This window comes from Pavona decussata, unplaced genomic scaffold (genome assembly GCF_977016875.1).
Source record: "Pavona decussata unplaced genomic scaffold, jaPavDecu1.1 SCAFFOLD_254, whole genome shotgun sequence".
Taxonomy (NCBI): domain Eukaryota; kingdom Metazoa; phylum Cnidaria; class Anthozoa; order Scleractinia; family Agariciidae; genus Pavona; species Pavona decussata.
This window is the reverse complement of record NW_028145657.1, coordinates 4,847,954-4,863,016: the sequence shown is the minus strand read 5'-3', so window position 1 is coordinate 4,863,016 and position 15,063 is coordinate 4,847,954. Positions and strand designations below refer to the sequence as shown.

Here is a 15,063-nt window from a genome sequence, read left to right as displayed (position 1 = left end):
AGTAGCACGTGACAGGTATTTTTCTTTGAAGTTCAACTTCGCGTGCGGCGCGATCAGTCAGTCTCGTATCATGCCGTGCATGGCTGTGACTTCACAATCGTTTGAAGTTCGAATTTTGAATGAAATAAAAGCCCTCTTTACTCATATTGTAGCACAAAATGAGGAGATTAAAAGGTTCCTGAACAAAGCAACTACAGGCTAGTTTGCGGTTGAAATCTATTTCTGACACGACGAAATGTACAACGGGCGTGCAGGGCCGGGGAGTGAGTGTCAGCGCTGTCGTGTTCGATGAATTTATTTCCCACGGAATATTATTTTACCGCGGCCACAGAACGTGTAATTTCCATCAATGCAATCTTTCACAAAAAAGATTTCTGGAAGAAAGGGAAAAGATTCTGCAGAGATATTTCCATCCAGTAAATATTGATGAACATTGGAGTTGAAATTTAATCCCGTGGCACCAAATGCGAAACTTTCCCGATGTATGCAAATTTTGCTCAAGATGGAATTCCTTTGGACGTGAAACAGTGACGTTTATACTATAAAAACCTGACATAAAACGTTGAAAACACAAACTTCTTTTCTTTCTCGAATTCATTTCATTCGCGATCTCAGTGCCGACACGTGAATCCACCGACTAATTAATTTTGAAGTTTTGAAAGGAGAACCTTTTGAAACTGTTCACAAAGGCGGCTTTCAATTATTGTGCATGCAGCCAGTTTTCGATTGGGTTTTCAAAGTTCTTCAAAATTCTACTTGATAAATTAAAATCCAGCATCTTATATTCAATGTGCAACTTATATTCATAGCGGTTTCTTCGTGGTAATAGCAAACGTTTTTCTGCGGAGGTCATTACGAAAATGGAATTGCAAAGGCCAGTCGCTTTTAAGTGAAAAAGAAAAGTTGTAACGTGATAGAGATAATTTCTTTTAAGCCGTGTTTTATTGACGTAAAAAATCGACCATTTTAGAGTTGTTTTCCATTTTTTCCGGATATAATTTTAGCAAAAGGATAAACAAGTAAATAGCGAAGTGTTGTAAATAGCTGAACTAGAGTAGTCGACGTTGCTTCGATAACAAAAAAAATTGATCGTAATAGTGTGCGTCGTCAATTTTCTTAGTCTAAATGGATTTTGAACTTCTGAGGGGTTCAGAGAGGAGGGTTTTAAAAACCCGGAAATTCCGGAGGGGTGGGGGGGGGGTCATCATAAACCCTCTGGAATGGAAATTCCGAGGGGGTGGGGGGTTAAAATTAAAACACCTTCCGTGGAGGGGGGGGGGGGTATGGATATTTTCTGGAACTGCACATTGTGACATGCCATCATTTCTTATAAAGCAGAGAATGTGGATGACAACATCAAGAAGTTACTCAGTAAGAAGTATCTGCTGGATCTTGTCATAGCAAGATGTTCTGATAGAGCACCAACGTAAGTATCATAAACTGTGTCAATACGATTTACTTACTATTATCGGTTCTGTTAGACTGTAAAATAAACTACTAGACAATAAGTGTCTGGAGAAAGAGAGAGAGAACAATGTTTAAAACATTAAGTTAATGAATGGACAAACTCCAAAGCGTCTGTTTTTTGGCTTTGTTACACTGTACTTTCTTTCAACATGAAACTCTGCTGACTCAATATTTTGCCCTTGTTTTTCTCAAAACTAAGTGCAAAGCAGCAGGGAAAAAAGCTCAGAATGATGTTCTTTAACTAAATTGAAGGCTTTGTGCTAAAATTCAGACGCTTCTAAACAAAACAAAAACATCAGACTGAGACAGTTCTGCTCTCAGCCCTCCAATTAGTTAACCAGTTATTCCAGTTCAACAGGTCAGTTTGGGACTGTCATTCTGACTGTCTGTCTGTAAGTTAGTCCTGTCAGTTAGTCAGTCAGTTTGTCTGTCATTGAGTTGATCTTATGTTCAGCCAGTTGGTTGATTGTAATTAACTTGGTTTGTATGTCAGTGAGTCAGCCGGCCAGTTAGTGATTCAGTCAGTCAACTTGTCATTCATTCATGAGGTTTTTCATTTTTAAATAATATTAAAATATTCATCCAGGGTCCGTGCCAAAGCTTTGCAGCACTTTGCTCAATGTGCAACATCGGAGGACAGCTCACTAGTGATGAGTGTCAAACAAGCACTCCATGAGGCGCTAGAACAACCAGCAGGTGGTACACCTACACTAAACAGGCAAAACAATGGTGGGTCGACAGGCGGATTTAATTTACAACAGCTTTTGAATAATAAATCAGTTTTTGGCACATAACCAACCATCCCATGCCAATTACTATAAATATGGTCCTGTCTTTTGTGCTGTTTAACACCAACTGACTGAGTCTTGATTAGATATAAAAATCAACAAGTTTAAGTTTCTGTTTCTTAACTGTAGTACTTGCAGTGTAGTTCCTTCACATTTGGCAACATTTTCCTGCATCTTGCGTGTAAAAGAGAGCTACATCCTGCCCTTAATTCTTAGTATCACATGACACCTTGATTTCAAAAGATTTAAGGCCTATTTTGCTCCTTCGGCTCATTTCAAGCGTTCTAACTCATGTTTCTCTGAAACTATAAAATGTTGCACGCTTGAATTTTAGCAAAAAACTGAAATACCGGCAGCCCCCATCCTGAACGAATGTTTTCACTTTAAAAGCTAAATTACGGTGAATTTTCCTTACCGTCCTACAAAAGTGGTTACCAATAGACACTTTGCTGTCCTTTATTGGCTTAGTTGGTTAAACTGAGTGTGCATTAATAAAGACAGTATGGGCTTAATCACATAAGGCTTCCTGCTTCCGTTAGGTCAGCAAACTGAAGCAAGGAGTATTGGCTCAATAATCAGAAGGAGAACTTGCGATGAGAAAGTTGGTGTGAGAAAAGCTGCTTTGCAGGTGTGACGTCGATAACTGAAAAAGTTGTTTGGTGCTGTGTCGGGGGTGGGGGGAGGGTATTGAAACAAATTTTATGTTTATTATAGATTTGCTCTGTTTAAGGGATAAACCTTGAAACTTCAGGACTCTAATCTCTTTACAGTGGCCAATTACCTTTATCAACTCTGTTGATAAAACCAAATGTTTGTTCTATGGAATACTCTGGCCTGGAATCTGAGACAGTGTGACTTCCTGGGAGTTTTCAAAAAGAAGACAAAAGCGCACTTTTCTTCTTTAGGCTCCCACAATGCATTCATGTACTAAACTAGTTACTTTTTAAGTTATTTGGAATACTTTTGTATGTAGTTTTCATATTGTATTCACTAGTCTGATGATTTTCCATGTAAAAATAAATAAGTAAATAAAAATTAAATAAATAAATAAAAGGTTTATTTTGCTTTGTCTTTTGAAGTTAAGTTACTTTGATATTGATTATGATACAGATACCACAGTCAACCTACAACTAAAAATGAGCTGCTTCAAACTATGTGTAATGGTACATGGTCGTGGAAAAAGTTGCCATTCTCATGAAATTAAGTGACCAGATTGTGAGACCAATGATGACTTACTTCATCATTGTATCCAAACTGTGTTGAAACATATAAAGCACTTACCATATTTTGTATAACAAATTCTTGTTTTTTTTTTTTCTGGATTAGGCACTAGAGAGTGTTATTAGCCTTAGTCTGGATTCTCTGGATAAAGCCGTGAGTACAGAACTTCAAATGAACATTCCTGTTGTGATGAGATGACCTGTTTTACATATTAACATGTTGGGGGTGTTTGTTCATTTCAGGATGTACTGACCCTCCATGATCGGTGTATGGACCCAGCGTTGTCAGTCAGGAGACAAGCTATGATATCTTTGACATCCCTCCTTCAAGAGAGGCCTGCTTGTACAGTAGTGCAGAGGTAAGAGAGAAAATAATTGACATGATTATTATCAGATGAAATAGAAGGGTGATGGATAAAGGCTTTAAACAATTCATTTGGCCTAAAAATCCTGATGTTGAATTGTTTATTCTGTGGCCTAAAGGTTCGAAATGATTTAGTTACCTTGTGATGCTAAAAACTAACGAAACAGATTGAAACAATACAAATTAAAGGAGACCTGAAGCAGGATTGATTTCTGTATTTTAATTTCTTTTGATGCATCTTTCTTGTTATTAATGTTCAGCTGTGCTCACTGTTTCTTGTATGGTTACTTTTCAGCCTTTGGCTGGATGGTGTATTGCCGTTAGTGATGGACAGAGAAACCACTGCTCAAGAGAAATGTTTTCAGATCTTGGAAGAAGTGCTGCTCAATAATATTGTCCCTCAGTCAAAGTTAGTACTTCAATAAAACACATAATATTGTGAAAGGATCATGACTGCATGGTCATCCCTGGAAGAATAGATAAAATAAAGAAATAATCATGAATTGTTTCACAATCTAGACATAAATTAGATTTGTAGACTATTGTGACATTTTGTCTGTGTACTGGATTAACTGATTACACTTCACCGCAGGTAAGCTGTGATTGGTTGATTTTGATGATGATTACCAGTAAATTTTGGCTCATTTGACTGAGTGACCAGTTGTGTTTTAGTTTATTTAAAATGTAAGCAGTAGTGGCTCCTTGTTAAAATTTAAGAATCCGTGAGCTGAAGCTTGGTTTAGGCAGATGCAGCCCAAATTCTAATTTCCTTTTTCTTCTTGTGTTTGGCTTGTGCTTGCATTATTTTGCAACCACTCCAAAGACTCATACATGCATGGTATTCTCTACTTTTGCATTTGCATTGTATGTGGGAACAATGCTCGCCCGTGGTTATCAATGGATGGTGTGTAAAGTTCTGTTACCAAAACCTATTTCAATGCTGCATTTATCCCTGCATTGGATCAGCACTCCATCACACACACAAAAAAATTATAGGATAACACTCAGTAGTGAGATGAAGCTGTGAGATAAAGAGATTTATTGTTCTGTATAGATATGTCATTCAGTAATGGGGGTGACTGATACCTGTACTGCAAGAGCCATAAAGTCAAGTCCATCTTTTTTGGAATAGCATGGCTGAAGGGGTTGGGCATAGAGGAAGCCTTGAGTAGATCAGTATACCAAGTAACTGGAGAAACCTACAATTATCCTGGACAAAACTGTTAAATAAACTTTTAGTTAATCTCCGAATTTGACCGCTACAATGATATGTCAACAACACAGCCCCCCCCCCCCCCCCCCCAAATAAATGTTGCTCTGCCGCTGAAAAAAAGGCTGGGTCATTGTCTGGCCTTCAAAACAACATTGAGTGAGGGGGAGGGTGGAGTGAAGGTTTGCTAGGCAGTGTTTTCTTTAAGGTAGATTGAAATACATGGGAAAAATTTGCAGCTTTCTTAACAAATTTTGTCCACAATTGTGGCAATTAATGTTTTGAAATACATTAGTCATTCTGATGTGAAGTGTGAGAAAAGATAGGATATCTGATTTTATGTTTTGGGCCAGCAAACAGTGATCAAATGTTTGATGTGGTTATTTCAGATCAACTGGACAGTGTCATCGCCTTGCTTGGGATCTCCTCAACAGAGTTGCCAGCCCACCTGGACAAGAAGTCAGGTAAGGGATCCTGTTTTATTATAAAATACTTATGTAGGTCTCATTACACTGCTGGGGCATGGTGCACAAGGTCTGTTAGAGAGAATAATGTAATAAAGAACATTTTATAGACTGGAGTGATTAGCCCTATCCAATGCCCAACCCAAAAGATCAGGGGTGCTTTTGTTAATTAATAGCCGAAAATTGTTTGGTTGGAAATTCCGGAAATTTGTTCATCAAGTGGAAGGGCTTTCCATTTAGGTGAAGAACCCAGTTGCAGTCTCATTTGTAAATCAGAAATGTATGTGACGGTGAAACATGGAACCGTTTCAAAACCCATTTGCTGGGTCTAGGTAGCTCTTGTGATCATTAATCTCAGACAATGTCCTCTGCTGTCAAGTTGCTATTCCTTACAATGTGTTTGCCAGCTTTGCAGTCTTACAGTTACAAAAAAACAAAACAAAAAAAAAAAAAAAACAGTAATCCCATAATTTCTTTCAATCTAATTTTTTGCTTCAGCATGCATTTGTTTTTCAAGGAATTGTGTATTGTTCTTTTTGGAAAAAAATTCTTCCTGCACAGAATGGCGTGATTTTCTAATGCATCTGTGTTATTATTTCAGACGTTATCTTCACTTTGCATTTCAACACTGGACAAAACAGAACAGACTATCAGCCAATCTGATAAAGTCCCTTATGTCTCATATTGATAATGAACACAATAAGGTACAAAAAATTTTGCTTTTAATTCATTTAAAGTTTTGCACAGTTAATGAAAAGTGAATTTATTTTTGGCTTACATGTATATAACTTAGCTTTTCTCTTTGCCATGTGGCAAAATTAAATCACTGAAAATTTTCCACAGTTTTAAAATGTTAATTGCATTTTTTTGGGGGCTTTCATAACTTAGCTTTCCTTTTTGCCTTGTGTTGAAATTAAACAAGTCTGAGTTTTACACTTTGCCATGTGTTAATCTGTTTGTACTCTCAGGCAGCCTGGCTATGTTTAGCAGAAATTGGATCATCTTCCAATAAGCTGGATCATTCCTTTGTGGTGAAAAGTTGGAATGAATACTCTCAAGGATTAAAAGGTACGTTGTTGTCTTCAATATTATTGTCTGCCGATTGTTCAGAGGGGCAGTCTGTCAGAGAAAATATAGTCTACTCTCTTGTATTAATTACTCTTTGTAAATGACAAATTAAGGCAAAAAGAACGTCTGTGTATGAGGCTAACTAAAGTACCAGAAATTATGCATGGTTCCTTGTTTGAAATGTGCCCCAAATTTAGATTGCGAGCAGTCTCTCTTTTCCTTGAGAATCTGTGGCGAACAACGCAAGAAATTCGAAACACGAGCGTTAAAGCCATGAGCGTGGGGGTCCGCGGTACTTGTGGCTTTGCTGCTTCCCCAAATATTGTGCTTGCTCAGTTTGTTCTTCCCAGCAGATTCTTGAGCATCAGACAGACTGCTCACAGTCTACTCCAAATTACATGTAAGTGCATGGTTAAACCTTAAGTGATACCTGTGGACACTCAGAAGTGGCTTGATTGTCATAATTATCCTGGTGAGATTATTTTACTTTAATTTCTTAATTGAGGAATTGCTACAGGTTAATTTTTTTTATTTCAAAGATTATGACTGTGAAACACTCTCCAGAATCCTTGCTGTGTTAGGAAGCACTGCTTCTCTTCTGCCCCCCACTGTTGTTAGCACTCTGATAGGTAAGTGGCTAAAATATATTCTTCTCCTTCTGACATGATACTATTCATGTTCTTTCTGGATGCTGTGCCATTTCAGGATTTGGACGCCATTTTGGACTGGCTGACCATTCGCCTTGATTTCATGTGAGAGCTTTGAATCCCGCTGGCTAAGTAAAGTCCTGCGAGTTGACTTAACCTGAATATTTCTGGGCAATCAGTACAATAAAAAATATTATTTCACTAGAGATCGAACATACTTTACTAATCCATGATTATTTATACCAGTTTCTTTTGGGCCGTACATAGCTCGTTGTCTCAAGTAAAGCAATGCACAGTTACTGGCATGGCCTGACTGTTATTCTAACATGTTTAGCCCTCTTAGTGAAAAGTGACTTTCTTAATATATTTTCCTTGTGCAGGCCTTGTTTAATGTTTCATCTCTTGAACTCCACAACCAAAAAATAAAAAAGGAACCTGGCAAATTAATTAGATTTAGAAGCAACTGGAGATTTGATAGCTCATAAGCATCACAGTTTCCTTCAAGCCACTTGCCACTTTCTTCTTTATTATTTCTTGTCTTTTCAATATATGTGGCAAACAAGTAAATATAATTAAATCAATGATCTGGGATGTTAATCAATTTTATCAGCTTTTGAATGTTGTTGTTATTTTCTCAGGTTTATCAGATACTGTTTTCTTAATAGTCACGCATAAATGATGATAAAAAATTGGAAATTTTCTTATCATACTCAGGTGATCTGCAGCGCAAGTTAATTACATTTGATTCTTCACCTGATGTTATTGCTGCTATCATAGCAACGCTCTGCAAGGTATTTGAACATTCCCTTGATTCCCTTACATGTATATGTCTGTCTTCTGTCTGTCTGTCTGTCAGTCAGTCTGTCTGTCTGTCAGCCTGTCTGTCAGTTTTCCTTAGGTCTGTGTGACTAATGACAGGCTGCCTTCTGTCTGTTTTCTTTTTGACCTGTATAATAATTATGTATATCAGATTGACTTTGAGAATGTGTAGGAAGGGCCAATTCCTTAACAGAGCTACTGTAAGTTGTTGATGAAATGGTAAGGGCATGAGACCTGTGAGTCTTAGTCCTGTTCGACTCCTGCCGAGATGTCATACTACAAAGCACATTGAAATGATCAGTCTCCATCCACTGAGATTCTTGACTAATAACTTGTCATCCTTCTCCATTTTACAATGCCTGTGCTACTTTAAAAATGTCAGCAAACTTTGTTTTTCTCATTTATTTGTTCATTCATTTCTTTAGCTCTGTAAAGTTCATCCAGAGGAACAAGTAAGTGATTAACCCTGTGTGATACACGGTGCAATTATTTATACAGGTGATCAAGTTCTAAATTTTTGTTTGAATAATTCCTTATTTTCCTAGGGAAAGAGCAATCATTGGTGTTCAGACTTATTAAAGGCCTCTGAGGAATTCCTTTCTAACGTGATGTTGAAACAGGATTCTATAGATGAGGAACTTCTCACAAGACATTTGTTTACTGTGGGAGAGGTGGCTCAGGTTTGTCAGACCTTTGTTGACATGCTCAACAATTAATTGTGTGTCTGTCAAAGTTAGTACTGTATATGCAATGCAGCAAAGAAAATGAGGACATCAAAGATATTTTTTAAACATTGACACTTAGAATTAACTTTGCCATGCAAAAACTAATTACAAACAGAAAGTGCACAAAAATTGCTGGAGAAGAAATACAACAAAGGCCAATTACCATGAGTGGTCTCCTCAGACTTAAAAAAGCAATTTAGAAGGGAAGTACCTTACAGGAAAAGGTAGAAAACTACAAAATCTAAAAATAATAATAATAAAAAGATAAAAAAAAAACCTTGCAAGATTGGGGGTGGGGGGAGGCACTCTAGTTATCAGGCAAAATAAGAGAATGAGAGTGCACTTTATTCAAACAACTGGACTTCTCAGGTCTGGCAATTCTTCTTGGTCATATCATTCTAAAGGGTATATTTAATGAACAGTTAGTACTCAATAATCAGGTTGTTGTAGGTAGACAAGGAAATGTTCTTGATCTGGAAGAGTATTCTAGATTCAGATCTGACAAAGAAGAGATTATACCTGAGTTAATACCTGTAAGTAACAGGATCAGGGATGTCAATTTATTACAAGTTTATTCCACTTCCTTTATAGCTTGCACCAACCAAGACAACAGAACGCCTTTTCATGTTTGTGGAGTCTATGCTGATATCTCACAGTAATAAAGAAGGTCGGTTTGTGCAGACTTTTCTAATCTACTCTACTGTGTCAACAAGTGTGTCCCTATTTACAACTTATTAAAAACCTATTTTTAACTTTTTTGTAGTGTTTCAGACATGTTAAAAACACTTTAAAACAAAACAAAAATAATGTTGTAACCCCCAACAGAGCAGTTGCATGCTCATTTCTGCACTTCCTCCTGTCACCATTATTATTACCATTATTGCCACCATTATTACTGTCCAGTGAAGTTTAACCTTACAGAAAGTTTTTGAAAAGTTACCAGAAAATGTATCAAAAACTTTATCAAGTACCACTGTTATGGAGCAGAGTACTATAAACATATCATAAATCTTGCTTATATTTGTAGCCTTCATCAATATTGCTGCATCAGAAAAAAAAACATAAATCAGTCAAAAGTCATGAAAGCAGAAAGATTTTGTTCACTACACTTTTTTCTACCTAGAAATACCTTACATGTAGTGACAGCAAAGCCAGTAATGTTGTAAAAATTTCTTGGTATTCTTATTCTATTATCATCACAGCACCTGCTTTCTATCCATAATGTAACTGTTTCCTTTTTAGATCCCCTTCAGAAGTTAAATCTGTCACCACCAGTGAAGGCTCATGCATTTGTCACTCTTGGTAAGCACTGAACAATACCTTTTGCATTCCAGAATTTTTTTTGAGAAAGCAATGAAATTGAAAATCTCAAATGTTATTTGCGAACTAGCAGTTTTCAGTTTTACAGTTTCAAGTTTATTAAGTTCCAAAAAGTTACTTACAATGAACACCACCTGCAAATAGTGAGCTAACCTAGGCAGGCAGTGTTAACCCTTTAATCCCTAAGAGTGCCAAATGGCACATAATGCCATAACTCTTTCAATATTTGACAGATTTCTATGAATTTTTGACACCAAGATGGTGTTGTGAAGATCTACTCATTAAAAGGATAACATATATGATATGGTTGACCACCCCCATAATTTTTCAACTTTTTCCCCCTAGAAGTTGTGGGTCTTAAGACATCTCTCACATTAATGGACTTGTTGAGAACTGCAAAATAAGCTATAGTTCAGGGGTATACTTAATATACACAAGAATTGGGACGTTTTTGAACTTTAAAATTTTTACGTTTTAAGGCCATTTATCTCAAAGCTATAGCTTTTCTCATTCATAATTTTATCAGTCATGAAATACACTCATGAGTAGCTTTAAAATGGTATATCATGCATGGACATTGGGTTTGAAGTCTTGGATTTGGAGAAAATGTTGTTTTGCCTTAGGGTTTAAAGGGTTAAGGACATACATACATGAATTACTAATTGAAGGCGTAAAAAAAAGTCAATTTTGAATACATTATTTGTCAAAAGAGTAAAAAGTAAAGAAAAGTGAAGAAAAATATTTTGATTTATGATTGAATTATAAAACCAAACCACACCATTGGAAATTATTCTTCCCAATTTCTTCTACAAAAATAGTATTAAACAGCACCCCAGAAAAGTACCTTTTAACAACTTTCCTTTTTGTGGTTTGGCTTTAGAGTGTTACCCTCTTGATAGTTACAACAACATTGCATAACATAAGATCTAACCATGCACAGGAAAGTACTGTTGGATTGAATGTCTTTAAACTTGTTGGTAATGGTATGCAAATAACCCATGATACTTACATGGATTATAGAAAAGTTTGTAAATTACAATGTAAGTGAATGAACAAGGAATTTTTGGTAAAATACGTGGGGTAAGGTCTCTAAATTGTCTTGTTCATTCTTAGGGAAGCTGTGCCTTCAGAATGAACACCTTGCTAAGCAGTGTATTGCTGCACTCGCACGAGAGCTGGAAACTTCAAATGATCCGGCCATCAGGAATAATGTCACAGTGGTAATGTGTGACTTGTGTGTCAGGTGAGTGCTGTTTTCCTTGAGCTGATGAGCCAGACCTTCAACTGGCTCTGTTACTTCTGTTAGCTATTTTATGATCCATCCCTGTGTGTGAGTGTTCGATACAGTGTTAAGCTAATCCAGGATTTGAATTTGAAATCAAATTTTTAACCCAGTGATATGGAGTCTGGTGAATTCTTCTGGTTTTGCAGTTTGAATTTGACATCTTTCAAACTGTCACCTAAAATTAGCATAATGGAGTCACTTTAGAGGGAGAAATGGAAAGCTTACTTGACCTCAATTCCTGGGTTAGGGCCAGCTTCTGATATTCAACCATTAACGACAAATTTTCTGCAAAGTTTTAATGCATTGGTGCACATGTACGTTTTATTTTGGAGGTACTTGAAGTAGATATGTTGCATGAAATAGCTAAAAATCAACAATTATTGTAACATAAGCTATACTAAGTTGAGAGTAGCTTTCACACACAGGTGAGAGTCTGGATTGTGATATATGGAGGCTTTGTTCAACATGTGTTATTTTCAATCTCCTTTTTTCAGGTACACTAGTCTTGTTGATCGATACATTCCAAACATTGCTGTGTGTCTGAAAGATGGTGCATCTCTTGTGAGGAGACAGACGTTGACTCTGTTAACCCACCTTCTTCAGGTACAGTGATACGACTTTAATTGAAGGGGTGTGAGGAACAAGGCCCTAAGTGACTTAGATGTAAGGTCAAATTCTCCTTTTGCTTTACAATTGAATACAGGGCAATCTGGAAGGAGAATCTAGCAATTTATCAGAAGACACTTGGCCTCTAGAATGGCAATTTTTTCGGACAAACAAGTTTTCTCAGACAGACGGGTTGTCTCAGTGTGAAATGGAATGGTCTGCCATTTGGACTGTCGGAATTGTCTAATTTTATGATCATCCCGATGGACTGGCAAATGGGCAATTTTCCCAGTAGTAAAGTGGAATAATGGCGGCGGTGCCACGCAAGAATCGCGGGTGGCATAGATTGTATATTTTCTGCATTAGTTACATTCTAATCAGTGGACTATCGCCTCAGATTGCCTCTAATGATCTAAATAATATCTCAAACAGTTTTTATGCTGCAAAAGCTACATCCACACCGCAATAAATATTATCTTCAACATTACTGAAAGCAAAGAACAAGGCAACCGAGATACCTGCCTCGATGAAATTGGCCAAATTGTCCAGACTCATGCAATATTGGTCTTTGGCTTCTCTACTCTTGCTATCGGGTGACATTTGCCCTAATCCAGGATGGGCATACCCAGTACTGAACTCTCCAGGCCTCAAAATTGCTCATCTGAACATCCGAAGTTTGCCCAAACACCTCGATGAATTCGCTATCCTCATGGCGGACAATCCGTTTGACGTGATGTGTCTCAGCGAAACCTGGCTAAATTCCTCCTGGTCAGATAATGAGCTCCGTATTGATGGTTATAACATCATAAGAAGAGATCGTGACGACTCGCAAAGGGGTGGCGGCACTGCCATATATTACAGCAAGAAATTCATGGCTAGGCAACGATCCGATCTTTCTACTCCAGACATTGAAGCTATTTGGTTGGAGCTAACTCTCCTGAACCGCAAGAAAACCCTCATATGCTCGCTTTATAATCCACCTAACGCTGATTTTGATGCGTTTAAAGCAAGCTTGGACAACATTCTGGATCAATCAGCTAGTGAAGGAATCGAAACACTTTTACTCGGTGACTTTAATTGTGATATGCTTCCTAAAAGATTGCCAAGAATCTCCAAAGAACTCATGCAACTACTAAATTTATATCAATTCGATCAACTCATTAAGGAACCGACGCACATTTCCGAACACTCTTCTACGACTATTGACCTGGCATTTAAAATGATGCTGAAAAAATCATCAAGTCAGGTGTGCTACAGTGCTCGATTAGCGATCATTCGCTGATATTTTTGACGAGACGAGCGAAAAAACAACGAAGCCCCGGCAATAATATTCAATATCGAAACTTTAAACGTTACTCAAGTGAAAACTTTGCTGCTGATTTGCATGAGGCCTCCTGGGAGAAAGTTGACGCCAGTTTGTCTGTTGATGACGCATGGACTGCATTTGCTGAAACACTCTACGCAACAGTTGATAAACACGCACCTCTTGCCACAAAGAGAGTGCGCGCTGAAAGTCTACCATGGCTAACGTGTGAGATAAGGGAACTGATGCGAAAACGCGATTTTCACCACAAACGGGCGCAGAAGCAAAAGACAACTGAAGAATGGGTTAAATATAAAGAGCTGCGAAATAAAACAACTCGCCTCATTAGAAATGCTAAACAAGATTACTACTCCAACTTGATTGAAGAAAATAAGAAAGACTCGTCCAAATTATGGAAAACGTTGAAATCCGTCATTGCTATCAAACCTAAGATGTCAACCATTGAGTAACTTGAGACTGGCAGCGGTGTTATTCAGGATCCTAAGAAGATCTCGCAGAGCTTTGCTAAGTACTTTTCTACTGCAATTGAAACACTGAGACAGCGTATGGTTCCTGTATTATCGGCCCCCGGGCCACCTGCAAATCGAACCGCAAACAACTTCAAGCTTTCTCAAGTTAGTGAATCCTTTGTAGCTAATGAACTTAAGAAACTGAAAAGCAACAAATCAACTGGATTACATAATATCCCAGCACGACTTCTCAAGGACGGTGCCGACGCACTTGCCACACCTTTAGCAATACTTATGAACAGATCGATAAATGAGGGGTCTATTCCCGCAAGCTGGAAACATGCCATCGTAACTCCAGTGTTCAAGTCTGGTTCAAAATCCGATACCTCCAATTATCGCCCAATCTCAGTTCTGCCAGTTTTTGCAAAGATTCTAGAAAAGGCAGTTCACAAAATGGTTTATAATTTCTTACTACAGCACAAGCTCCTATCTTCTTATCAATCCGGTTTCCATCCACTACATTCTACTGCTACCAGCCTAATCGATATTACTAACACTATCCTACATAACATCGACAAAGGAAAAATTACAGGCCTAGCATTTCTGGACCTATCTAAGGCTTTCGATACCCTCGACCACGATTTACTACTTATGAAATTAGCAGATTTTGGCCTAAGTAAGTCTTCAGTGAATTGGTTCAATGCGTATCTTACTAATAGAACCCAAAGTGTTATCATTAATGGCATGCAATCTGACGCTGAACCCATATTATATGGTGTGCCCCAGGGGTCTGTCTTGGGACCTCTATTGTTCATAATGTATATTAACGATCTACCATCAGTTACAAAGTACTGTAAAGTCCATCTTTACGCTGACGACACCCTGTTGTTTTTTGAAAGCAGTTCTGTGCAAGCTATTGAGGCTGCTTTGTCCCAAGACCTCGACCACGTTGTCGGATGGTTGAACCAAAACTATCTCATGTTAAATCACTCGAAGACCAAAGTTATGCTTTTGGGAACTCACCAAAAATTGAGCTCAGTCCAGTCATTCGCAGTTAGTGTTAATGACACAGATCTTGAAAGGGTATACAAATTTAAATATCTGGGCGTGTTTCTGGATCCTTGCCTAAATTGGAACGAACACATTGATCATATCGGAAATAAAATCTCGTCCCGCCTTGGAATGCTTCGTAGAGCCCGGAAAGTCATCCCAAAAGAAGCTTGCATTACTCTGTTTAATGCTATGGTTCTACCGTTATTCGATTACTGTTGCATTGTGTGGGATGGTTGCGGTCAGGGAAACAAGAT

At 37.8% G+C, this 15,063-nt stretch overlaps 1 protein-coding gene across 2 annotated transcripts in view; it reads left to right on the top strand.

Moving 5' to 3' along the window:
• Nucleotides 1–15,063, top strand: part of LOC146456727 (condensin-2 complex subunit D3-L-like) — a 40,074-nt gene that overhangs the window by 12,119 nt on the left and 12,892 nt on the right. Inside the window, exons 14-30 of one of the 2 annotated variants that reach the window (XM_085093007.1) lie at nucleotides 1,339–1,426; nucleotides 2,054–2,196; nucleotides 2,795–2,883; nucleotides 3,582–3,629; nucleotides 3,719–3,834; nucleotides 4,135–4,248; nucleotides 5,439–5,513; nucleotides 6,115–6,217; nucleotides 6,482–6,581; nucleotides 7,121–7,210; nucleotides 7,943–8,019; nucleotides 8,473–8,499; nucleotides 8,593–8,727; nucleotides 9,364–9,439; nucleotides 10,015–10,074; nucleotides 11,206–11,335; nucleotides 11,872–11,980. In XM_085093007.1, the coding sequence (XP_084949133.1) occupies nucleotides 1,339–1,426; nucleotides 2,054–2,196; nucleotides 2,795–2,883; nucleotides 3,582–3,629; nucleotides 3,719–3,834; nucleotides 4,135–4,248; nucleotides 5,439–5,513; nucleotides 6,115–6,217; nucleotides 6,482–6,581; nucleotides 7,121–7,210; nucleotides 7,943–8,019; nucleotides 8,473–8,499; nucleotides 8,593–8,727; nucleotides 9,364–9,439; nucleotides 10,015–10,074; nucleotides 11,206–11,335; nucleotides 11,872–11,980 (1,580 nt within the window). Of the gene's footprint in view, nucleotides 1–1,335; nucleotides 1,427–2,053; nucleotides 2,197–2,794; nucleotides 2,884–3,581; nucleotides 3,630–3,718; nucleotides 3,835–4,134; nucleotides 4,249–5,438; nucleotides 5,514–6,114; nucleotides 6,218–6,481; nucleotides 6,582–7,120; nucleotides 7,211–7,942; nucleotides 8,020–8,472; nucleotides 8,500–8,592; nucleotides 8,728–9,363; nucleotides 9,440–10,014; nucleotides 10,075–11,205; nucleotides 11,336–11,871; nucleotides 11,981–15,063 lie in introns of both variants that reach the window. The other variant, XM_085093006.1, reaches the window with a different exon arrangement.